This window comes from Triturus cristatus, chromosome 2_1 (genome assembly GCF_964204655.1).
Source record: "Triturus cristatus chromosome 2_1, aTriCri1.1, whole genome shotgun sequence".
Lineage (NCBI taxonomy): Eukaryota > Metazoa > Chordata > Amphibia > Caudata > Salamandridae > Triturus > Triturus cristatus.
Window position 1 is genome coordinate 420,534,691 of NC_140581.1, and position 26,133 is coordinate 420,560,823.

The window sequence follows — 26,133 nt, forward strand, 5'->3', positions numbered from 1 at the left end:
GGAGTCTGTCCCAACTGACGTTTGCCTCAAATTGGAAGCACAACCTTCCATGAAGAACAGAAAACCAAGTTATGGTGGCTACCAAAAATAAAGCCCCACTTACTGGAGGCCACTGGGGCCTCTTCACCACCCAGCAGATACTACAGGGCAGTTAAGTCAAAATGGGAATGTCACTAAAGAAGCTTGCTCCTTAAAGACCGAAAGGGTATATGAGCTTACACTAAGTGAAATCACTGGGATCAGATGAAAATTACTGGTGCTGGGAGCTAATGACCAGGCAAGTGAGCAGAGAATGCAGATTCGTATCTCCCCCAACTCCAACTCGCAACAAATCTAACTTTCTTATGGGCAAGATATGTTCTCGTATACTGACCTTCACCTAATGCAGCGAGTCGCGAGGAAAGGATATCCCCCAGACGCCCCCCCGCCCCCCAGACAAAAGATACCAAGAAACTATTTTTCAGAAGTTGTGCTTGTTTAAATGTCTCATATTTCATTGCGAGGAGACCTGATCATTCATTATGTGCTAAAACATGAAGGATTAATTAAACATATGGATTCAACATCATGTTGAGGTACATCATTATTTTAATGTATAAAATAAAATCAGAGTTTGAAAAACCTTGTCAAATGTTTTCTAAATGTGTAATTATCTCACATTGATAATTTTCAAATTGATGCTTTTCTCACCAAATTATTACACATTTCACATGGTTCAAGTTGTATAACATCCTCTGAAACAAACCAATATTTTTCTTTTGAGTAAACACAAGAAACAAGCTCGATCATGGGGTAGGACAAGTAAGCAAAAATGATTAGTTATTTCACAGATGGGGCAACTGTAATATCGCACCTGTTCCAAAAGATCAGCGCACTGAGATGATGTTTTGACAGCGTTAACGCCCAATGGCTTCAATTGTCCCTGTAGCTGTACTGCATTAATGGACGTGGGAGTTTGTGGACCTAAGCATACGAGCGCGAAAACACACAACATAAACACATTTACATTTCAAAGCTATGGCACAGTTTTAACACAACTGCCCTTCACATTGTTCGTTTTTTGACAGTTCTGTAAGTACACATTGTTTAACAATTCGTTCAAATCGTACCCGCATCACAAAGTGGAAAACAAAAAATGTAGGACCACATTACAAAAAAATACCAGGTCTTACTAACTTGCACCCTAATGCTATTTTTTTTACATAGGTCCTAATTACAACCAGGCTCCTTTTGGGCGCAAATGTGACTTCAGGCCCAAAATGAAATTACAAGAAGTCGGGTGCAAATTGCTGCTCCTGACACGGCTAAATGCCCACCTGGTTTTCACCAGATAAAACATGATGCAATTTGGGGAGGAGGTGTTTACTCATTGTGCAAAATGCTGGTTTGTTTAGTCTGGAACTGGTAATTCATGTGGAATTTGCACATATTCCCATCATTAATTACCACATCAAACACAAGTGGAAATTGGCGGATGTTCACTTTCCATCTGCATTGTAGGCCAGTTGTAATCAAACTTATAATGTATGTGTGCTATTGTTCAATTGCTTTTGTGGCAGTTTGTGGTGTTTTGCAGCGTTAACAAATGTTTGGTTTTTTCGTAGGGAGACCAGAAACGAACATTGACTTCCGGTGCTGTTAAACAGTACTGACTGGTGCAGAAATACATTTGTACACCCTTACAAGATGTAATCTGGTGCTCACAAGGAATGAATTACATAATTCAAGCAGCGTATGTAATCCAACACCATATGTGGTAACAACTACAATTCGGAACCTTGGCTAATAACATTTAAAATTCTAACGGGAAGTGAAAGTAGAGCAGTATACATTTCGAGATAAAATTGAAATTTAAGAAAACATATCTTAAAATATCCAACATTTTATTTACAAGAAAAAGAAAAACCTAAAAGTCCTAGGAACCATCTTGAAAAAAATGACTATAAGCACAAAAAACAAGATTGATGGTACCGGATAAGTCCAAATAAGAGTCAATTTCTTTTTTAAATGTACTTTTCCTAAACATCGGCATACCAACTGAACCTACAACATATACTGGAAAGGTAGACTATGCTTGTTGTTTTAGTGATGGAAGGCTTCGAGTCGCATCCTGTTTGGATCCTGTGGGTGTCTTAATGCTATGCCGTAGCGCAGCAGCAGCTCGATGTAAGGAGGCCAGTAAGACTCCCCAATTGGCACATATGGGTCATGGGGAGTAGCCAACAACTTATTCATAAGATCCTGAAAGAAAGAAATTAAAATGAGATGAGGCAGTTTCATTTAAAAAAGTATCTATACTTAAAAGGAAACAAAACGAAATATGGCTGTTTGCATCTATCTGGACTTTGGCAAAATACAGTATTTTGATTTCCCACAGAACATGTAGGGAACAAGTTAATTACCTTTTGTAAGGCTTTTACTGGTGGATACTCTGGCTAGTCGCAGATTCCTCACCTTAGAATACTCCCCAGCTGCCAAAATGGATCTGAAAAACATTATTATTATTATTATTAAGGGGCATTTATAGAGCGCCTGGTTACGCAGAATGCGTGTCCCCGCGCTGAACTGAAGCACTCTGATAGAGAAGTAGGAGAGGAGCCCACTATTTTGAGAAGAGGTAGGTTTTTAATTTCCTCCGGAAACTAGATTCGGAGGGGTCCAGTCGGAGGTTGAGAGGTAAATTATTCCAGCTTTTTGCCGCCAGGTATCGGAAGGATCTACCTCCCATACGGGCCTTTTTCACCCTAGGGACCTTAAGCAAACCTCCTTGCGAGGAGCGCAATGCACGAGTTGGTGCATACCTTGTAATGAGGTTCTGGAGTGGTGCTGGCGCCTTCTTAGCGAGGATACGGTGACAGGTGCAGAGAGACTTAAATTCAACTCTGCTCCTCACCGGCAGCCAATGGAGTGACTGGAGGGCGGCCTTGGAGTTCGATCTTTTAGGGAGGTTTAAGATAAGGCGGGCTGCAGCATTCTGTAGCACCTGAAGTCGATTTGTCGCTTTACAGGTAGCTCCCAAATAAAGTAGGTTGCCAAAGTCTAGGCGTGAGGTGACAAGGGCGTGCACCAGTGTTCTGCGGGCGGCCGTGGGAAGGAGAATTAGGACCTTCCGCAGAGTTTTTAGAATGCTGAAGCAAATGCCCGTCACCCTGTTGATCTGTGGTCCGAAAGACAGGTCAGTATCTAGCCAGACCCCGAGATTTCTGACTTCTTTCCGAGGTGTGGGGGCCTCACCTAGACAAGGTGGCCACCATGCCGACGTCCAGACAGATGGGCTGCCTCCCACCACGAGCACCTCGGTCTTGTTGCCATTTAATTTCAGGCAATTGGTGGACATCCAGGTTGCAAGATCTTGCATGCAAGCCCTGAAACTGTCCATAGCAAGGCCGGGTGTACGCGAGAGGGATACAACTAACTGTGTGTCGTCGGCATAGGTAACAATTTGTAGTCCGTGACCCACTACAATTGGAGCCACTGGGGAGACATAGAGATTAAAAAGAGTTGGGATCAGGGACGAACCCTGAGGAACGCCCTGACCCAATTCTATGTCTCGGGAATAGTGGTCCCCTTGACGGACCTTCAAACTTCTCCCCGTCAGGAAGGATTGGATCCATTGGAGTGCGGCTCCAGTTATACCTCCATCATTCAGACACTGTAGCAAGGTGGAGTGAGCTACAGTGTCGAATGCCGCACTCAGGTCCAGTAGGATAAGGGCCATAGTGTGACCTTCATCCACCCCCTGTCTTAGGGATTCCACAGCTGTCAGTAGTGCCGATTCCGTAGAATGGCGGGGGCGGAAGCCAAATTGGGTGTCGTGCAGTAAGGCAGCTTTGTCTATGAAATCCATAAGTTGGATATTGACCGTTTTTTCTGCTATCTTGGCCAGATATGGTAAGAGGGAGATGGGCCGCAAATTGTCTAATTTATCAAAGCTGATGTTAGGTTTTTTCCTGAGAGGAAGGACCACCGCTTTTTTCCATTCTTTAGGCACCGTCTTTGTCGTAAAAGACACATCCAGTAGATGCCTAATGTAGGGCTCCAAGGCCCCCAGGCTGTCTTTTAGGCGTTTGGGAGTGGTAGGGTCCCGTGGGGAACCTGACTTTACGGATCTGCAGATTTTTAGGAGAGCTTCTGTGGGTGGGGTAACAAAGTTGGTAAGGGTGGGTGAGTTTCCCCTATCCCTAGAGTTTTCTACAAACTCTATCCCATTCGTGGGTTGAGTTGGGAATGCCGAGTAAATTTTAGATATTTTCTCAGCAAAGAAGTCTGCGATTCTGTCACAAGATTCAGGCGAACAGTCACCAGGGACAGTGGCGGATTTTCCACTAGAGAGAGTTTTGTAAAGTAGAAATAACTCCTTCGTCGAGTTACCTGCTTCGTTGATCTTAGTCTCATAGTGTGTAGTTTTCGCCTTTCTAATCAGTCCATGGTAGACTCGCCTCTCTGACAGGTAGACCTCTCTAGTATCTTTGGAGAAAGCCCGACGCCATTGCCTTTCAGCTCTCTTCAATAAGGTTTTAGCATTCCGCAGTTCAGTAGTAAACCAGGGTGCGGTTTTTTGAGCACGGTCACTGGGATTAGTTTCGGATAGCGGGGCTGTGAGATCTAGTGCATCGTTGATGCGTTTGCAGAGGTTGGAGTTAGCTGTGTCTGCATCATCTCCCCCTGGGTCGCCTCCTTTTGTTAGTTCCTCGCAGAACTTAGATTGGGAGAAGGAGGCCCATTTTCGCCTTAGGTGGTATAATGCTGTGGGTTGTCGGGCTCTACCTACAGGAATATGAATGGTAAAAGGTACCAGGTGATGATCCGACCAGGGGATAGGGATGGGAGTCTTCGCTTCTACTTCCCCCCAGTTAACAAATATGGGATCTAGTAAGTTCCCTAACTGGTGGGTGGGCCCGCTTACAATTTGATTTAGTTGTAAAGCTTCTAATACTTGGCAGAGGTTTTTACTGGTGTTGTCGGATGGGTTGTTGAAATGGAGGTTAAGGTCACCAAGTACCATGAATTTATTTTTGCATATCGAGGTCTCTATAATGCATTCAGCTAGACTCTCCTCGAACCTAGTTGAGGGGCCGGGGGGTCTGTAAATTAACATTCCTTCCAGTGTGTGGTTGTTATTCACTTTTATTGTGAAGCTCCCTGCCTCACTGTCCAAGATAGGCACATGATTAAGTTGGCAGCGTAGACTTTCCTGTGCAACTATAGCAATGCCCCCTCCTCTGCCTATGGGTCTGTCTTGTCTGTATATTGTATATCCCTCTGGGAGTGCCTCTAGTGCGTCAGGCGTGGATTCCTCATCCAGCCAAGTTTCGGTTAGAAATGTCAGGTCCCATTGTGTTTCAGTAAGTAGATCGTATAGATCTAGCTTGTGTTTGCGTAAAGAGCGGACATTAATCAGTCCGCATTCTAGGGTGTTGTCCGTAGTGGCCATACTCCTACCAGGATCATAGGAGAAGTGACAATGTTCGCAACCTATGTTGTCCTCTGCTTTTAGTTTATGCTTGCACAGCTCAGTAGTGCTAGGGCAAAGCGCTAGCAGTTCTAACTTACTCCACCGTGTATGGTTCACACGAGGGACATGGGGTATAGCCCTAGACCGCGTGCGATCGCGGACGGGCGCAGACGGGCTTGCCTTAAGCGCGCCTTCTTCATACATTACATACATACAAAAACATTCTTCATACCAGTGCTCCCGCATGCCACTAGATGGCACCATGAAGCTCAGCATTGACTCCACACCACCATTGAAGTGACAGAGTGGAGCAGTCACCCCTGTGGACCAACGTCAGTTTCCTGCCTTTTCCCTTTCTCTGCCTTCAGACGTCGAGCATCAACAATTGTTGGTACAAGTGAGCTGAATACTAACTTGGTACCCTTTTAGATGTGAAAAAGAGGCCATTCTACAGAACAGGGTGATGGGTGGGCAGTGAGGAATCTGCAGTGAGATAAAGTATCCATCAGAAAGAGTGTTAACAAGGGATAAATTACTTGTTCTTTAGATGGATACTTCCACTGAAGATTCTGCACTATAGAACAGACAGCAAAGCAGTACCTTTTCTTGTGAAGGATCTGTGGCGTGGACTCAGACCAAACTGTCTTGCAGGGCTGAGAAGGCAAAATGTATTTTCTGCCTATCCTGGCTGTTAAGGCAATAGTTCTTCGTGAACATGTGCACTGACACCCATGTTGCAGCTTGGCAAATGTCAAGGACAGGCATTCCATGTGCCTGTGGTAGCAGCCCTGCCCTGCTTGAAAAGACTCTTAGACCTTACAGAGGCTGCTTCGTGGCCAGTACTTAGCCGATCTTAATGCACAGGACAAGTCACCTCGACAGAGTGCTCTCCTGTCTAGCTTTTCCCTTTTCTTGATTCCAAAGAATTGCATTTTATTTACGGTTGTTAAAAGATCTAGCCATGTTTCCCTTGCTGTTGGAAGACATCCTGTGTCACCTTGAGTTGTAGACACTACTTGTAATCTGCAAGGGACTGCCTACTCAGGTTGTCTTCTGTGGCACAAGCAACCCTGCTAAATGGTTTGCGATCAGGAAATACCTCGTCGTTCTAACCTCCTCCAGAGTTGCATAACCTCCCGACATAGGACCCAGCACCCCACTCAACCTTGCTGATTGCAGTACCACATGATGGTAATTTTGTCCTTTAAAACCTGTACCAGCATCCCCTTGATAGATGGCAGGAGGGCCTTCTGAACAAGATGAATTGATGCAACTCCAGCAGATTGATGTGAAGTAGACCATATGCCATAGATGAGAGTCCCATGATCTCCACCTCCCCTAGATGACCTCCCCAGCACAGCAGGGATGCATCTGTCACCACTGTCAACTCTGGAGGGGGAAGAGAGCATGAGAAGCCTGGACCTGAACCAATTGTGTTTGAGTAGCCACCACTGCAAATCTTGAGTTTCTGCCAAATTGTCTTTGTGCTGTGATGATAGGAACTTCAAATTCCATAGCAGAGCACACAAGTACCACCTGACATAGCAGATGAGGAGAATGCAGAAGGATATAAGGCCAAGAAGCCTCAGAGCTATTCTCACGATGATCCGTGGCCGAGCCAGAAACATCAAGATCATATCCCAAATGTCCTAAACTCGTGCTGGAGAGAAAGCCCTGAGCTTCACTGTATCCAGGGCGCCCCAATGAATGGAAGTCTCTGCGAAAGAGTCGGGTAGGCACACCTCGGGGGTGCTAGTGAGGCTGAAGTTAAGCACAGGGAACTGAAAATCCTCCGGCCTACTTGAACCTCACATAATGTCTGTGGGACTGCAGGACGAGTATATAAAAATAAGTGTCATGCAGGTGAAAGGACACCATCCAGTTGCAGGGGACCAGAGGAGAGAGAATCTGGGGCAGTATAAACACTTTGAATCTGTCCTCCTGCAGGAAGTCATTCAGAGGCCGAAGGTCCAGATAAGGGCTGAGGCCCATGTCCTTCGTCGGAACAAGGTAATAGAGAAACAGCCATCTCCTCATTCAGAGACCAGACTCTCTTGATAGCACCCTTGGAAAGCAACACCTGCTCCTCATGTAGCAGAATGAATGGGTACTAGTCTGAAGTTTGCTCGGTGTGGAAGAAATAGAGGGCGGGGAAGACAGAAAATGCAAGTCACAATCAATTGAATGATCTGTAAGATCTATCTGTTGGATCTGATATATCGGCAATCAGGGAGTTAATGTCAAATTCTACCAGTTGGGTATATCCCACAAACAGAGAAGTGCTTTGGTGACAGTTATAGTAGAGGAAGAGGAAATGGAAGACTGTTGCTCCCGCTGGCCCACACACTGCCTGCCAGATCAAGTCAACGGCCTCAAGAGAACTGGGGTGTCTGCTGTACTGGTGGGGAAAGCTGTTTCTATGCCAGCCCTCTGCAACAGCTTCTAAACCTTTTGAACAGGGGCCGAAACTGTTTGGCAGGGGATAACAGTCCCACTGAGTGCCCCACAGCTCTAAAACGCCAAGTCTGTGAGTGTCCTCTTGTAGGTGTTGGCCATTATTCATTTATAAAGGTTTTTCACAGTCTGTCCTAGGCCAACAATCCTCTTCTGCAGGGAATGGCCTGCGTCTGTTTCATTCTTAAAGATAAATAGTCTTTTGTTTAATACAAATAGGGCAAAATTGGGTCGTATTTCTAATTGGTGGTTTTGTAGGAGTAGGGTTCGGGGACTTATGAAGTCCAGGGCTGATGGGTTTTGGCAGCTGCTTTCGTCAAGAAGACATCAGGAGCTTGCCCAGCTCTCCAGCTCAACTCCACCGACAGGAAGAACTACTACCACCCTTTCCCCTGAAACCCTATCTTGCCTGCAAGGAAAAGTGAGGAGACATCAGAAGAGTGTCCAGCTCTCCAACCGAGCTCCCAAAGACTTGTAATGTAGAGTTTATACAGAGCTTGGCCCTTCCCACCTGTTGTTCTTCCAGAAGGTTGATGGTATTAACCTGACTTGCTTAGGTCCCACCTCTGGGAGGGTTCTTGTATCGACAATGGCTTCTCTCCAGTGTTCACACCACCCACTACAAGCAGAGATCACCCCCCCTTTTGCCATTGTTCCTTGCTTGTGTGACATGGTAGCCCCTCCCCTGGTTCTGTGGTCCTCTCTCTAAGTAGGGCCGCCCATAATGGGCACCTATGGAATCAACTGTCCTGCCTGCATCAGCCTCATGCAAGCCCAGGGCAGAGGAGACCCTGAGACAGTGTAGTAAGCGTGCCAGGGGTATGGGAATTGACGAGCAGGTAACCAGTTACTGAAAGGAGGAAAAATAAAGGAATAATCCTTGGGTTCTTGATAGCTTCTTACTGTTGGACTTGGCCCTTTTTGGTAGGTTCAACCCTAAACTTTTTGCCTTAAGTTCTGACATGGTGTTGGTGGTTGTAGGTCTCTGGGCACTTTAGCACTGTGGTCCAGTGTAAAGTGCGTGCGCTCTTTGTGTACATTAGTGAGATTGGCCTGCCCTCCCATAGGAATGCATTGGGGATTCCCTGCTAAGTGTGTGTCAGTGGTAATTCCTGGCATGAGAGGAGCAGTGTGGTCAAGTCTGGTATGTATGAAATTGTGAGAATAAATGCTGTGCAATGGTGTGCGCAGCTGTATTATGACTATGGGAAAAATGCCACTTTTAGAAGTTGGCATTTCTGTGTGCTATGTGTCTGCTTGCCTGATGTGAATTGCATGTCTGGTTTGTGAGTGACAGGGGCTGGGAGGTGTGTGTGGTTCCAGGAGGGGCAGGGTGAGTCAGAGCTGGGCTGAATAGGACATCTGTGCTGGGAGAGGTGGGAGGAGTAATCCCCTGACTCTAAATAGGAGTGTGCCTGCCCTGTACAATGCTGGATCCGCCCCCTGTGGTGTGTCTGATCACCTAGCCCCCACCTGACAAAGGGGAAGAGGAGCTTGCAAAACAAAGTGCTCGAAATCCCCCCTGAACCAGTTGCATCTGGTTCCCCCATGCCCTGCACTAAAGACAAAGGAAATGTTGGTATAAGTAGAGGGGCTGTGACCCCATGAATTTGTTCAGTTCTGTACCTGTTCCTAAACCTGCGGGGGCGTGCTGCTGCTAGGGCCCAGGAGGACCTGCAAGGAGGGCTGCCTCCCTGGGCCCAGCATTGCCCCCTTGATTCCTAAGGACCTCCAGGACTTCTTGTGCTCTCAGCGCCTCGTGAGCGCTGTGCTGGGTTTTCTTATTTGCCCAAGGAGGAGGAGAGTGTGGGCTGCGCAGCGCTGTGCTGCCGCCCTTTTTCAAGGGAATCCCGGCGTGAGGGATTCTCCCGGTGATGCTGTGGGAGCGGGTGCCCACCCCACTTTATGTTTGTTGTGGCCGCGTTAGGGCAGGAGGAGCGGGTGCCCACCCCGCTGTTTGATTGCCGTGGATGGCGGGTGCCCACCTCGCATTGTTGCACACCGAGCGGGTGTCCACCCCACACTTAAAAGGTGCCGCCGGCCCGACCAGGAAGCCAGGCGGCCTTGCCTGATTCTGGGCAGGGCCACGAGAGGAAGTGGCCACGGCTGCCAATCGCAGCGCGACTGCCCCAGAAGAGGCAGCGCCGATGGGAGAGTGAGGCGAGGCAGGGCTCCCGTGAGCACGAGGGAGCCCGGCGTACCGCAACAGAGAGGCGGAAGACGTCCTGAGCCTCGCGGGCTCCACAGGGAAGTCCCGGTTTCCAGGAGGGGGCCCGGGTGAAGAGGAGAGGCGTCTGATGGCAGCGCGGGGCTCCTGTGAGTATGGGAGGCTCCGCGTGCATGAAATGCTGATGCCCTGCGAGGAGGAGTTCTCCCGTAGACCCGGTGAGTTGGAGGGGGGGGGTCCTCCATTGCCCAGGGTGGTGCCGACCGAGGCACATTGACAGTATCTGAGTGGCCCCGCCTGGTAGAGGGCCGCTCCAACGAGGGGGCACATGATTGTTGAAGAGCCCAGAGGGGCCCAGGTTCCCCTGCATTTCGAGACACATTGTCGGTGCCTGTGCGGTCCCGCAGAGAGCAGGCCGCTCCAACGTTGGGTATGATCTTTGCGTAGGGCTCCGGTGGGGGTCCAGAGGCACAGAGGTGCCCGTGGTTTGCTGGCTAATCCCAGCTGTCCTGGGAGAGTGCAGGCAGCTGCAACGATTGGGCACATTGGTCTGGAGGGCACAGTGGTGCCAGGCCTTATTTACATCACAGCTGCGCAGCAACTAGTGCCCGCTGAAACGTTTAGGCCAACAGTTCTTTGGGGGCATGTTTTAGGAGATAGGAGTGAGATGCACTCCTCTGCCCCAGCACAATGGCGCACTTTGGATTCTGCTGCCTTGGCAGCAGCCCTGACATTTGGGACATAGGGCATTTGACCCCTTTTGAAAAGGCCAGTTGGCCAGGGGGACTGTTGGGTTTGTAGGGCGGCAGGCCCTAGTGTGATTTATGTGGTGCTAGGAAATGTGATTCATGTACTATGATTTATGCACCCTGTTTTATGCCTCTAACTGTGGTTTATGTATGAGGTTATTTGCATACTGTGGTTTATGCTAGTGAGATTATTCTCTACTGTGAGTATGCCCCTAATGTGAGTTATGCTTAGGAGGTTAGGGTCTAATGTGTTTAGACTTATGAGATGATTGCATAATGTGTTTATGCTGGTGAGGTTGGCGCAGAATGTATTTCACGCCTAAATGTGATACTGTGTATAATATGGTTTATGTTACAGGATGATGCTGAGTACAGTGGTTACCAATGATTACTGGTTGTACGTTCATGTGATATCCTACTTTTACTAAGTTCACTTTGTGATGGTTCTGACAGTGGTCCAGTCGGCCTGGTGAGGTGTACAATGTATATTATGTGATTACTATTCTAATGTGTTATGAGAATACAAAGGCTATTTTTGATATAACCTTGTGTGGAGTTCCTTTTGTGGTGTGCCTGGTATGTTGTTGCTGTGTGCGTGCACAAGCGATTTACACATTGCCTCCGGGATAAGCCTGACTGCTCGTGCCAAGCTACCAAGGGGGTGAGCAGGGGTTATCTTTGGCGTGTAACTCCTTCGCCCTGACTAGAGTGGTGGTCTGTGCCTGGCTTTGGCGCAAGCCTTAGCCAACCAGAGATCCCATTTCAAAAACGTACTCAAACAGAATGGGTGGCCATATCATCAGCAGGGACTACTGCTGGTGTATCATAGGGAACTGTAGCAAGTGGTGTGGGCGACATGTGAAAAACAAGTAGGAAGCCTGGAGTGTCCCACCTACTCACACATCTCTTAAAACTCCAAATAAACAAGTAATAACTAGCTCACTGTTTGTGATCAACAGTTAATATTGAATGTAACCATTTATAAAGGTAAGATTGAATGCTCTGATCTCTGACACTGATAATAAGGATACGTTTTTTTGTTCTATGTACTTTGAACTTTGCTCATTTTTGTTATTTGTAAGGATGTTTTCATCCCATTCACTAGTTGCACATACAGCAAGATGACGGTTTTTCTCTGGAGGAGTAGTGCTATATGAAAATGCGAAACAAATAAATAGACGAAATTATGCCGGACAGCCTCAAGGATCGTTACACTCAGCCAGAGAGTATACTCCGCAACATAGGATCAACGATCGGGGGACAAAAACTGTGTAAATATAGGGGAAACTGAAGAGCCTAAGGCGACTGCGGCCTTTCAGTAACCATTTCAAATACTAGTTGGAGAACTGCACACCAATCCTTTCTACCTTCCTTCTATATCTGCATCATATTCAGGTGAGATATGAAAAATCCCAAAAGAGGGTAGCACCCCTGATTATAGAACAGGGTAGACACAAAAATACAAAGTATGAACATCAAAATAAGAGTTGTGACAGGACAAGATGGGGCATGACACACAGCTGAGTAAGAAAGATGCAAACAGAGACATGTTGGTGTCAAGAATGCAGAATCCGTTCAAAAAGTTCAGATCAGGTTCACAAGCTTTCTTAAGGACTATTGCGATGAAAGATAAGTTCCACCTGTGTTAAGTACAAGTTAGTAAAGGCGAGATAGGAGGCTTCGTTGAACTGCAAGGGTTCCACTTATAGGGATGTCAGGTCAGTTAGCGATGGAAGGCAAGGTGTTCTAAAGAGCATGTGGTGATTTATTTTCCCTCAAAATATAAAAAAGAAAATTACATTAACACAGAGCACAACTGTAATGTCAAAATTCTAAGTGATGAAACTGTGCAGTTCTCTCCAGCTAGACCACTGCCCAAAAAAATTCCTTGCTGAAACCACAGAAGGCCAATCTAGGGATGGCTTGACTTGCGGCAACAAGATCAGGCTTCAGACTTCCGTTTTGGGCATATGAACAATGCATCGAGCATATTCGGAAGGAGGCAGCCCAGAGGTGAAGGAGAAGAGAAGTTTGGGGGCTCTAGTCCCACAAATAACTATACATGGAGCTCCTCATCACTAACCTTGACCACTCAGCACATGCCACTTCTGTCTCAATCCTCCCTTAGGCCTCTGGCCAATCACCCCATTCCATTGCATCTCCTGTTGCCTACAAGCTACCCCATCAGGGTAAGACACTACAGTGCATAAAAAAAGAACAGGAAGCATTTCAGCATATAGGCCTTGTTTAACGATAGGGCTGCCCGAGAATCCTGCAATGTCCAACTCACCTCTCCTTCCCCCTCAAAAGGCCCAACTCAGTCCAGGGCTGCTTTGAGGCAATACGGCTGCAGACTCTTTTGCATCCTCCTCACACTGGTTCAGCTCCAACAATCTAATGGCCAAACATTTAGGCAGCAGGCCCACCCAATGCTATGAGTGAGGGAATGAATGAGTGAATGATCAATGAATGAAAAAAAACACTTTTAGAGAACAAACTGCTTCTCCAGTAAAGGATGTCCTAACGCTCAAAGAAAGTGGAACAGAAAGCAAACGCAAATGAATTAGCTAAGTGAACAGCCAGCTCTTGAGGTTTTTCCTGAAAGATGCAAATCTCTGGGAGAATCAAAGGGAAAGGGGTAAGGAATTCCCCAATTTAGCAGTTCTGTAGGGAAAAAAAGCGACCTTCATGAAGAATCTCTTAACCAAAGGGACCTGCAATAAATTAGCACCATATAAACGAAGAGCACAATCCGACCTTTCCTCTAAGATAGATGGGGCCCTCATTTTTTTTGCCCTCTAGGTCAAAGACAAGAACTTAAAGGTGCATCTTTGTTTTGCGTGAGACATCCTTTACATCACATGTGATAGATCACATGCCATTACAAAGCTGTTGTTACAACGACCACGGTGTTACATCGCAAACTGTTACAATGACTTGCTATAGGGGGCAGATGGTGTTGGATTTAAAATCCAACACCTTCCCTACTGTTGCACAAACTGGAGTAGGAATAGTAAATTATACTATTCCAACATCCAGCGCCCCTACAGCAAGTCGTTGTAACGACTTGCGTTGTAATGGTATGCGATGTAACAACGCGGTCGTTGTAACAACCGCGTTGTAATGGCATGCGATGTATTGCATGCGAGGTAATATCGCATATTCCTTTGTTGCACCGGATGCCAGTGCAAAGTGAGTTGACGAACAGTAACCCTGCAAAAAAGGTTCAAAAGCTCTCGTGGAGCAGCATTCCTTACAATTTTAAACCTTTTTTGTGTGACAGGCAGACAGACCCAGATATAAAGAATTATCATAATTTAAACAGGAGGTAATTAAAGCAAGGATAACAGTTTTCTAGGCTGAAAAAGGAGAAAAAGGAAGAATGCTATGAACCAAATAAAACAGAAGAAAGCATTTAGTTGCCACTGTCAAAGGATACGATGGAATCAAATAATACTCCTAGGTTCCTCGTACAGGAAGTAGGGATGGGGTGAGAGCTGAGTGTTGGCTGGGTTAGCAAAGACGCAACCCTTTTGGCTCCTGATGGAATCCATAGAACCGTGACGTAAGTGTTAGAGCATAGTGAAGTGGATGCAGGTTTGGAATATTAAGTTTGCGGTTACACGCAGAAGAATAAAGACGTGTTATACTAAACGCCGTGTGTGGAATAGTTATTAGCAGGTACCTAGGCTGGGGGGGGGGGACGCTACAACTGGCGACGAAATTGGTGTTCAGTAACCCGAAGATCGTCAGTGCTCTCCCAGAGAGTTTGCTGTGATCCAGAAAACTGCTCATGCATGTCACGTGAGCTTCCGTCAAAGAGCAGAATTGGCGTTTGGCATATGTGGAGTCAACTCCAGTCAGTGTAAAGCATTTGATGTTAACGAAAGCGTCACTGAGAAGTCTACACATAGTTGGCTGAGAACCTGCTGGGAAGGTCGTAAAAAGAGGTACCGCGCTTCTACGCAACTTAAAGCATCATACAGAGTGATAATGTTAAAGGCGGATACAACCAGGTTTTGAAAGAGCAGCAAATCGTGATGGCAAATTGCAAGATCTGAAATAATGAGAGGCACAGATCAACCAGATGTCAGACAGTACAAATAGATGCCTAAAAGCAAAGCCACTGCAACACAAGAAACGGTCATCTGCTTACCAGAACTGAGTAAAGAGAGTCATCATACCACTGAGCTGGGTGAAGCAGCCCTAGAGGAAGTGCCCAGGGTTGTGCTTACCGAGCCGCCCATTTACAATGCGGCACAACACCAAAGCTGCCGGGTGGAAGCTCAGAACAACTCCAAAGATCTCCATAAAATTGAAGGGATCCAATGGAGACCAAGAAGGAGGTCAAGGTTCCACAGACTATCCAGGATGACCCAGAGGCCAGCACAGCACACAGCCTTAGAGATGGTATGGATTAAGCAGGTCCTAGCGAACAGCAGACAATGTCAAAGAGGACTTCTCCCTCAGTGTCAGTCAATTTCATAAATGGTCACCATGTAGCCGCCTTCTTGAAGCTATCACCACAATTCGATTCTGCCAAAATGCTTAATATTGGCAAAAGATGGACTGCTTGGATAGAGACATTTGATGATTTCATTGATGCGATAGAAGAAGATAACAAGAAGATTATCAAATACCTTAAGAATCTTGCTGATGACGGTGTAAAATAAGTTATAAAGAAAATGCCGCAAGCGGACAAACTTATATACTGTCAAATTAAAACTTGAATCTCAAGTACAATCCAATGCCAAATGCGGATTACGAAAGATACGTTTTCAGTCAAGAATGAAAGAAAGTTGGTGAAACCATCGAGAAATTTGTAGAGAATGGATACGCTCTTCAAACACTGTAAATTCAATTAATTTAATGATGAGGAAGATATACGCCTCAGAGTTATAGATGAATGCCTGTCAGATTCATTCAGATGACGACTGTGGAGAGAAACTCTTAGCCTGGAGCGAGTTCTCATGGTTTCCAGAGCTAATGTGCCTGCTGATCACAAAGCTGCTCTCATGGAGGCCGGAGGTGCCCAGAGTGAGTCAGTCCTGAATATGAAAAGTAAGCTAAGGCACAAGTCAGAGGGGCACAGAGTGATGTCTCCATGGAAAAAGAAGTTGTGTTTCAGGTGTGGATTTTAGTTTCCACACAAAGGTAAATGTCCTGTCAGTGGACAGGTTTGCAAAGGCTGTGGGAAGGAGAACCATTTTGCAATGGTTTGCTGGGCAAAGAAAAAAGTAAGTGCGTCACAGTTCGGAGACAATATGGCTACCTGAACACTTAATAAGCGACAGTCTACGCATGCTCACAAGGCCAAGCAACCACACCTATTGAGGCAAATCGACACCAAAGTCAATCGTCATCTAAATCATTGTTAAAACATTTTTCAGTATCAACATCAAGTGAAAGAGGAGGCGATGGTTGTGCAATGTCAATGTTTACCTCAGAAAAATGAGCGCATGTTGGACTTGCCGCTTGTGCAGAAAAATTCTTGTCAAAGAAAAGGAGACATAAAAAAGCATCAAAGTAATTCAAGCATTGTACGAAAATTAACAGTTGCTCAATACCTTCCATTATCAACAGTGATGTGTCGATAAATATAATGCCTTTGGAGAAATACAAGGAACTATCTCCATTGCCATGACGTACGCCATCAAAAACGAAAGTGTATACGTGGGCTGCATCGGCGCCATTAAAAAATCAAGTTTCATTTGCCTCAACGATGAAAGACAAGAAAACAGAAGTACAAGCATCCATGCATGTACTTCAAGGTATGGCTTGTTTATTCAGCTTCAGCTCAGCTGCTGATATGGGACTGATATCACTGAACTATACCATGAATGCTCATCACGAAATAGTCAGTTTCCTTCATTGTTTAATGGGTTGGGAAAAGGTAAGACTATGAAAGTTCAATTACACATTAATGAGGACGTCCGTCCTATTGCTCAAAGACACAGACGTATTGCATTTAATTTCCAGGAAGCTGTTGAAAAAGAACTTGAATCATTGCTCAAACATGATATCATTGAACATTCTACTGGTCCAAAAACCTGGGTTTCTCCCATAGTGGCAGTGCCTAAAAAGAACACTGAAGGAGCTGTAAGCATCAGCGATGATATGCGTCAAGCGATCAAGGCAATTGAATGGGAATTTCATCCAGGTCTGCACATAGCTGACATGATAACACAATTAAATGGTGCAAAGGTGTTCTATCGCCTTAATTTGAATAAAAGATATCATCATATTTATCTGTTCCAATACAAAAGTCTAAGTTTCAGTGTGTCATCAGCTGTAGGGCTGTTTCAAGATGTCATACAACGTATCATACAGCCTGTTAAGAATGTGTTTAATTATAGTGATGACATATTAATTTTCAGAGCTCTCACACAAGTGTATCGTTTACTTGCAGATGTAGGTTTGACTTTAAATGTCGATAAATGTGAGTACAATAAGACGAAGCTAAAATCCTTTGGCCATATATTTTCTGATGGGGGTATGGCACCCGATCCAGCTAAAGTGCAAGTGTTGTCAACTGCCAATCCCCCACAAGATGTTTCCATGTTTTATTTATTTAATTTTATTTACTTATAGAGCGCCCAAATCACCCCATCAGGGTATCTCTGCGCTAGGACTGCCATAATAAACCAAGGAGGGACAATCAGAACAGTGAGGTTTTCAGCAACTTTCTGAATGCCAGATAGTCCGTGCATTGACGCAAGTGAATGGGGAGTTCATTCCAGTAGCGTGAGGCCAGATGGTGAAAGGCTTTGCCACCTAAACGGGGTTTTTAAAGCGCGAAACTTGGAGCAGTGCTTTAGCTCCAGAGCGAAGGGGTCTGGAAGGCACACAGCTAACAAATTTGTTGTTTAGGTAGCTGGGGCCTAGGTTGTTTAATGCTTTGTATACAATACAACAGATCTTAAATTTGATCCTCTTCCGTACTGGTAACCAGTGCAGTTTTTGAAGAAGAGGGAGCAATGCGGTTATTGGGGGGAGGGGGGAGGGGGGGGGGGGTTAGTCACCAGGCGGGCCGCAGTGTTCTGGACAACCTGCAGTTTGCTTATGGAGCTTTCATTGGCTGAGATCAGCAGAGGGTTACAATAGTCCAGACGGCTTAGGACTAATGCCTGAATCAAGGTTTTCTGTGTCGATAGTGGCAGGAAAGGGAAAACTCTTCTGAGTAGGCTAAGGCTATGGAAACATGCTCCAGCGGTGGAGGTGGTATGGTCTCCCAATGTGAGTTTGTGGTCTAATCGGACTCCAAGGTTTTTTACCACCTGTTTTAAACATGGGGCAGAACCTAGTTCCTCTGGCCACCAGCTAGGGGACCACTTCACCGTAGCTTCACTAAACAGCATAATCTCTGACTTAGCTGCATTGAGCTGAAGAACAATTTCTTTCATCCAATACGTGGTGGCCTTCATACCGTCTGCAAATGTGGTCTGAATGTTGGATTTGGTTTTGTCAAAGGAGAGGAGCAGTTGGGTGTCATCAGCGTAGGATATAAGGATAGATTCCAAATTCCTCAATAGTCTCGCCAAGGGAGTAACATAAATGTTAAACAAGGTAGGGCTCAAATATGAGCCCAATGGTACTCTCTTGGTCATCCTGGTGGTCTGTGAGCGAAAAGGACCCAGGTTAATGGTCTGAGTTCTGTCAGACAAAAAGTTAGCCATCCACTTGAAGGCATTCCCTTTAAGGCCTATGTCTCCCAGTCTCCTAAGTGGAGTCTGGTGGGAGATGTTATCGAATGCTGCGGATAGGTCAAGCAGCACCAAGAGTGCTGCTTGACCGTTATCCAACAGCATCCTGATGTTGTCGGTACCTGCCACCAAGGCAGACTCTGGACTATAGCTGTGACGGAATTCAGATTGAGAAGGATCCAAGCAGTTTGAGGATTCAGCTAAATTGGATAAGTGTTTTATTAATGTGTTTTTCCAAGAGCTTGCTATGTAAGGGAAGTAGGGAAATGGGGCGGTAGTTGGTTCCGTCTTCCGTGGGGATTTTAGGATTTTTTTTAATTGGGAGAATCTGTGCAGCTTTCCATTCCAGTGGGAGAATGCTTTCCTTCATGGAGCTGTTTAGGATAGAGCAGATGGGGCCGGCTAGTTGTTTAGATAGTGTGGCGGCTGTTTTAGCAGGAATGAGGTCCAGTGGGGACCCTGATTTGGTGCTTTTTTATAAAGCTTCAGTCTCCTCTTTAATAAGTATCGGGAAATTCTAAAAAATGTGAGAAATAGGAGTGGCCGGGGGAGGTCAAACTTAGGGTCAGTCTGAGAGCCCTTAACCGAGGATATTTTATTGTAAATCATATCCATTTTCTGGGTTAGATGGCTTGCTATATTGACGCCCAGCGTTTGAGATGGGGCGGATTCAATGTCACAGGCCTTGGGGTTCGTGAATGTTTTTAGGATCTGGTGGAGAGTTCTTGGAGTGCTACCTGCTTGTTCAAGTTGGGATGCGATGTGCGTTTTGCGAGCATTTTTCAAGTTATTGTGGTACTGTGTCAGTGCATACTTGAATCTTTCTTTTGTGTCATGTGAGCGACGCCAACGACGTTCAAGTCTTTTTTACATTGACTTTTTTCGAGCCGAAGGGTGGCAGAGTACCACGGTCTCTGGCGGCGTTTTATGGTCGTGGGGCACTGTTTCCAAGAAGCTAAGCTGTCCATAGTGGATAGCAGGCTGGAACTGAAGGAGGCTAGGTGTTCCTCTACATTGTCAGTTTCAGAGTATTGTGGTGGGATAAAAGCAGCTTGAAATGTGAGGGCGTAAGTTTATGCCATTGTCTATAACTTTTTTTAGTGTAGTGTTTGGGGACAGTCTGTGCCTTTGGACCGTTGATACAGAACTCGATCATGGAATAATCCGACCATGTCAAGGGGTATGTTGCCCCGTAAGATATGTTGGGGGAGTTTGTTAGTATTATATCCAGCGTGTGACCTGCCTGGGGAGTGAGCTCCTTATTTATTCTAGTTATATTGAATGTGGACAGGTCTCTCAGAAGGGAAGTCGCTTCTAAATTAACAGGGTTTTCGCTGTGCACGTTAAAGTCACCAAGAAGTAAATAATTCCTGGCTGATATAACATGTGGGGAAATGAATTCCATAAGCTGTGAGGTGGTGTTAGAAAGTGGTCCCTCATTTCCTGCTGAGACTTTGGTGTAAATCCATTCTAAAAAGTAAAATCTCCAGCTGGTCATTGCAAATTTGGTCTGGAGATTGTGATGGCTATTCCTCCTCCTGCCCTGTGCAGTCTATCTAGTTTTTGTATGTGATAACCCTCTGGAAGTGCCACTACGATTGCGGGGTTGGTGCAAGGCTTAGTCCAGGTTTCTGTCAGGAACCCTGTGTGAGGGTGTGTGGAGGACAGCAGGTCACATATGTTGACTGCATGTTTTGGCAAAGACCTTACATTAGCTAGAAAGCAGTTCCAGTCTTCGCTATTGTCTGTCATAGGAGAGCACTTCCTGCCGATGGAACAGTGAGGAGTTCTAATTCCTTGAGCAGTGGTGATAGTGTCTCTCTGTGGCTATGCTGATTGTATATTTTGGAATTTACAGGCTTTACATGAAAACGGACCAACCACTTCTGTGGATGTAGCGCATGCCTTGTTTGCTATCCGTCTAGTTGAATAGTCGTAGTTAATCTTGACCAACTCCTGGCCGGTATAGGTGCAAAAGGTCCTCATCTCATTTGTTAGATTTTGGGCAAAACCGGCAGGGGTTCCTGCTCCTGGCGACGTCCAGGAGCGGATAGTCGCAGACGGGCTTGCGTTCGGCGCGTCCTCTGCGATTCTGTCCAGGCATCGGTTTAAGTAGAGAGGTATGCTAGACTGCTAACCTCCCGTCTGGTATCGGGCGAAAGTGGTCGTACCTCACTTCCAGTAGGTGGCACCTCCCTCCAAACAAACGGAACAATCCGCGTTGGACCGGGGAGGGACGCCGTTATTGAGTGCAACAGGTGAGCTAAACTGAGGTACGCAATGCTAATAATTAAAATTGAGAATGCAAATGCGGCGATTTAAAACATGCGAGCAGAAGAACTTTTAACTTGAAAGCCCTTTCCCAGGCGCTCTACAAGTGCTGTGATTAAGCTAAGCTCAGTGAATTAAAACAATATGACCGTGAAATGAATGTTACATTCATTCCTTAGCAAGGTCAGCTACTGTTCTAGATATATACAAGACTTTGCCACCATAGGTGCTCTGTTAAGAAACTTGATGAAAAAGGATGTCTCATTCATAGGGCACATGAATGCGAGCAAAGCTTTAAGAGAATCAAACAAGTCATTGAGAATGCTACTGAAATGGAATACTTTAATCCAAAGTTACATACTGAGGTTGTTGTTGACGCTAGCCCCTCCTGGTTAGCTGCAATCCTTGCACAGCGGATACCCAAATGCTCAAAGACATATTGAACTGACAGTTGAGACGTATGTTTCATTATCGTTTCAGCAACCCCTGACGAAGGGCCCTTGTGGCCCGAAATGCATTGGGTGACTAGAAATAAACATCTTTGATGAGCCAACTTGTCGTGCATGATTTGTTTCAACGTGTTGCTGTTGAAGGCCCGGAGGGCACGCAGGAGACATTAGAAAAAGTCAAACAAATCAATCATGCTGTTATTACGCTGTTCTCGTCGTGATGATGGAAGTTTCGAAGAACTTTGGATGAAGGTTTTGATTACTGTTTGGTTTACTTTGAATATGAAGAATATCAATCAAGAAAAGATAAAAAAGTCGTTTATGAACTGGAAATATTCCTGTTTTTGCAGTGCGACAGACAGGAGCGCAAACGCGTTCCTTTTTGGCCATTCTTTCATAGAACCGTGATCATTGGGACGGATCACTAACTGTTCGCACGCATTCATTTATCATTACGTTGACATTAAGTTTGATTTTATAGCTATATACGAAGGGAAGGAGTGCATTCTTACATTCTTGCTCTTGTTATTCAATTAAACTGTCCCTACGTCAGTTTGCACCCCAAAGGATAAAATATTAACGTAAAAATCATTGAACAGTTCTAAGCATTGTTTGCAGAGACATTCATCACTTCGAAGAAAGTATAAAGACACGTAAAATCCGAGTGGCGCTCGACTAGCGATAATGGACTATAACGGATTAACACAATGGAATTAGTTTCATGGGGTGTTTCAATCCTTCATTTCATTTATTTATTTTTTTCGTTCTATATTCATTTAATTCATGCTGTATCATTCTGTTTATTTACTTTATACAATTTTGGGTCGTATATGGTAGGGATGTCTTTTCATGTATGGGTGCAATGGAGACTGGGGAGTATGGTAGGAGGGTGAATATTGGCGCAGGCGTAATGTGATGGATTGAATGGAGGGAGTGTTTCACGAAATCACATTGAAGCGGTTTCTTTAAATGTTTGAACTTCCATTTGATCAGGTCACGGGGTTAAAACACACCTGTGTCTTTGAGTGCACGTGTTTATAAAACAACGTTTAGAAAGGCTGGAGCTCAACTGAATGCTGGCTGTGACGAATGGAGTTGTACGTCAGTTTAAGCTTGCCGGCATCGGCTTTTAAGGTGATTCACGAGCTTATAAGTTAAATTGCACCAACGGGGGCTGTACCAAGATAAGTGTGAGTTTCTTGTGGTTGGGTTAAGTGTGGGATGCTGTTCATGTCAGCACGGGCAAGGTCTTTGGATAATTATTTTTGTCCGTATGCGTTTGATTAATTTTAGTTTTTGCAAGGGATAAAGGGGTGAAGTGACCGTATTAACATTTGGTTTTTAGGTTTATGACTCCCAGTAAGGATGAACACAGGGCTAAATGATTGGGGTGGGAAGTTTTATTTTCTCTCTTTTTTGCTGTGTTAATACAGGAATCTTGATTTGTATGTATCTTGTTTTGAACTGACAGTTAAGACGTATGTTTCATTATCGTTTCAGCAACCCCTGACGAAGGGCCCTTGTGGCCCGAAATGCATTGGGTGACTAGAAATAAACATCTTTGATGAGCCAACTTGTCGTGCATGATTTGTTTCAACGTGTTGCTGTTGAAGGCCCGGAGGGCACGCAGGAGACATTAGAAAAAGTCAAACAAATCAATCATGCTGTTATTACACTGTTCTCGTCGTGATGATGGAAGTTTGGAAGAACTTTGGATGAAGGTTTTGATTACTGTTTGGTTCACTTTGAATATGAAGAATATCAATCAAGAAAAGATAAAAAAGTCGTTTATGAACTGGAAATATTCCTGTTTTTGCAGTGCGATAGACAGGAGCGCAAACGCGTTCCTTTTTGGCCATTCTTTCAAAGGCATATTGTGGCATTTGTGAGCAGTAGTTTCTCCCAAACTGAATGTGCTTATTCACCACCTGAGAAAGAAAGTTTAGCAGTGGTGTGGGCTTGTGAACATTTCCACGTATTCTTAGCCTTTCACGCTTGTGGCGGATCATCACACATTGTAGACCATCTTTGGCAATCCAAAGGCCAAGATGCCTCCTCGCATTGAACGTTGGGGTCCACGATTACAAAAATACAACTACACAATCACGCACCATCCAGGGAAAGACCAAAACCCTGCCGACTACTACTACTTCTCAAGAGTGCCTCAACAGTGCTATGGTACACATTTTTAGACGGCTGAAGCATACATAAATCTCAATGTGAAATCAAGCACACCAGCTGCCATTTCGTTAGAACAAATTCTCACTGCCACGAGTCAATATAGTGACATTCTAAAACTAAAAGCATTATTACACATCAGTCTTGGAACCAGCACACCGACCTCTTACCAGTGGCATCGAATACCAGAAGTTAAAAAACTTCAAAGATGAACTGTCTGTGACGCAAGAAGGCGTTGGACTGAGAGGTTCGAGAACTATTATTCCTGAAAGTCTGCACAACAGATAACTGAAGTAGCCCATGAAGAGCCACAAAACAAGTTCTCTGAGACCGAGTCTGGTTTCCTCATTCGATGACAGAGTTGAAAGCAAATAGGAGGCCTGTCATCTATGCAACTGCCTTTCATCGAAAACCACTCAACACACCTTAAACATGTCAGAGTTGCTAAAGCAAGTATGGGAAAGAATCGCTGTTGACTTCTTCGGTCCTCTTGACAATGGACATCACATTACGGTGATTGTTGATGAATACTCCCGTTTTCCATTGTAGACTACACAATTTGTTGCGGAACCTAGAACTAATTGCAATACAATTTCTGTGAGTGGATTGTTATTGAAATTTTTCTGTAGAAAACAATGGTGAAAAGTCTACCACTCTATCATGACGCGTTAATCCAATATGGCGGATTTTTAAAAATGGCTGCCCATTATTTGAGATATAGGGTATAACTGTTTATATGCCCATTTGTGGTATCATTTTATATGTTTTTAGGGACGGGAAAGTAAAAAATAACATCAAAAATTGTTTCTAATGACCATAATATCAAATAATCGCAGAATATGTCAGATAGACAAAGTTTGTATAATTTTTTTCGTTGACATATATGACAAAGTGTGAAGGAACGTAAATATTACAATTAACTTTTGAAATAACAAGTTTGCTATTGTTTGTGTTTTGTTTTGTAACTTTGTTGCTATTGTTTGTTTTTTTGTTGATCAAAAATGTTTCATTTATGTGTTCCAGGTTCTTGCGAGTTGCTGTGAGATACAGTGAAAATGGACGTAGAAAAGTGTTTCATTTGTGATGTGGTGTTTCAAAAAGATGACGATGTATCTGTACTCACTGAAAGAGGAGTGACTGGAACTCAAAAAACATGCAAGGAGAGAAAAATATCTAAGTTTCACGTTTGTGTTGGGCAGAAAGTTCACAAGAAACGTAGAGCGCGCTTTGTGAACTTGAAAACTCAGTTCCAGGAGAAAGAATTGGATCCCGCAACTTCTCGTGTTCTACGGTCGTGTGAAACCCCGTTTGATTTTAGAAAAATTGTTTTCTCTGTGGTACTGAGTTAAGTTTATAGAGAGGAAAAAAAATGCGTTGTTTAATGCACGAACAGTTGAATTCAAATCATCGGTTTTACAAAAATGCAACAAATGCAATGATGAATGGGCAGACAAAGTTAAGAGACGTATCCAAAATGTGTCTGATTTACATGCTGTAGATGCATGCTACCACAGTGTTACGTCAATTTTTATACTGGAAAATTCATTCCCGGGCAGTTCACTGATAACCCTCCAATATCTTCAGGTCGACCAGAGGACTCAGTTCACCAGGAAATTTTTCTTCAAGTAGTTAAATACATGGAGGCAAATGCTGAAGAACAAACTACCGTTAAAGAACTTGTTAATAAAATGCGAGAATTACTGCCAGAAGATAGCGAACCATACAGTTCGAAGTATATAAAACAAAAACTCAAAGAGCATTTTGAAGATGAAGTCTTCATAGGAACAGTTGCAGGGACTGCTGATGTCGTTACTTTTAAAAGTACAGCTGCTCATGTATTGCAAGAGTACCACAGTCATAGCCATGAAAATGTTGAAGAGGATCGAAACAATCTCGTTATGGCAGCTGCTGAAATAATAAGAAATGATATTAAAGACATCCCTGTAGAACCAGAAATATATCCATCCATTGAAAACTTGAGCAGTGTTGACTATAATATATTCCTGATTCGTTAAGGCTCTTATTATCAGTTTTTGTTACTGATAAAACCAACAGAGAGAGAGAAAAGTAGCTTCTATAGGACAGGCAATTATGCAAGCTGTACGCCCACGAGTCTTAGTTGCATCGTTGCAGTTAGGGCTGGCAGTTCAATTACATGACAACACAAGCTCGAGATTTGTAGTTGAAGCAGTAAATCATATGGGATTCTGCAGCTTCTATTCAGAAGTTCTTCGTTTTGAACGTTCAGCTGCAGCAGAAAGAGGAAATACTATACCTGTCCTTGTGGAACCTTCTGAAAGTCCTCCGAAATTCGTTCAATATGCAGCTGATAATATTGATCACAATATTATTACAATAGATGGCCATGATACTTTTCATGGGATGGGCATTATCGCCACTGTGACTCCAACTGGAAAATTTTCAACGGTCATTAAGAAACGTCAAGTTTCATTTGAAGAACTGAGGAGGTTGGGGCAAATCCCAATAAAAACATATCATTCACAGGCCAGTGGGATGCGTTTCTTAAAGTATAATACCATTAAGGAAATCGCATACAGTGAACCATCTGCAAATCTGGATATTTTATTGAACATCTCACATCTACTCAGCAACAGTGTTCCAGGATGGCAAGGAGTATGCCAACTACTACATAAAGGTAACCATCCCGGTGTATCATCGGTCATCTTTCTGCCAATGATTAACATGG

At 44.6% G+C, this 26,133-nt stretch overlaps 1 protein-coding gene across 3 annotated transcripts in view; it reads right to left on the reverse strand.

Moving 5' to 3' along the window:
- Positions 1 to 570: 570 nt before the first annotated feature.
- CENPK (centromere protein K) overlaps positions 571 to 26,133 on the reverse strand; it is a 569,542-nt gene continuing 543,979 nt past the window's right edge. For all 3 annotated transcript variants that reach the window (XM_085631740.1, XM_085631750.1, XM_085631756.1), the window contains one exon: positions 571 to 2,241. In XM_085631740.1, the coding sequence (XP_085487866.1) occupies positions 2,083 to 2,241 (159 nt within the window). In that variant the 3' untranslated portion in view covers positions 571 to 2,082. The remainder of the gene's footprint in view (positions 2,242 to 26,133) is intronic.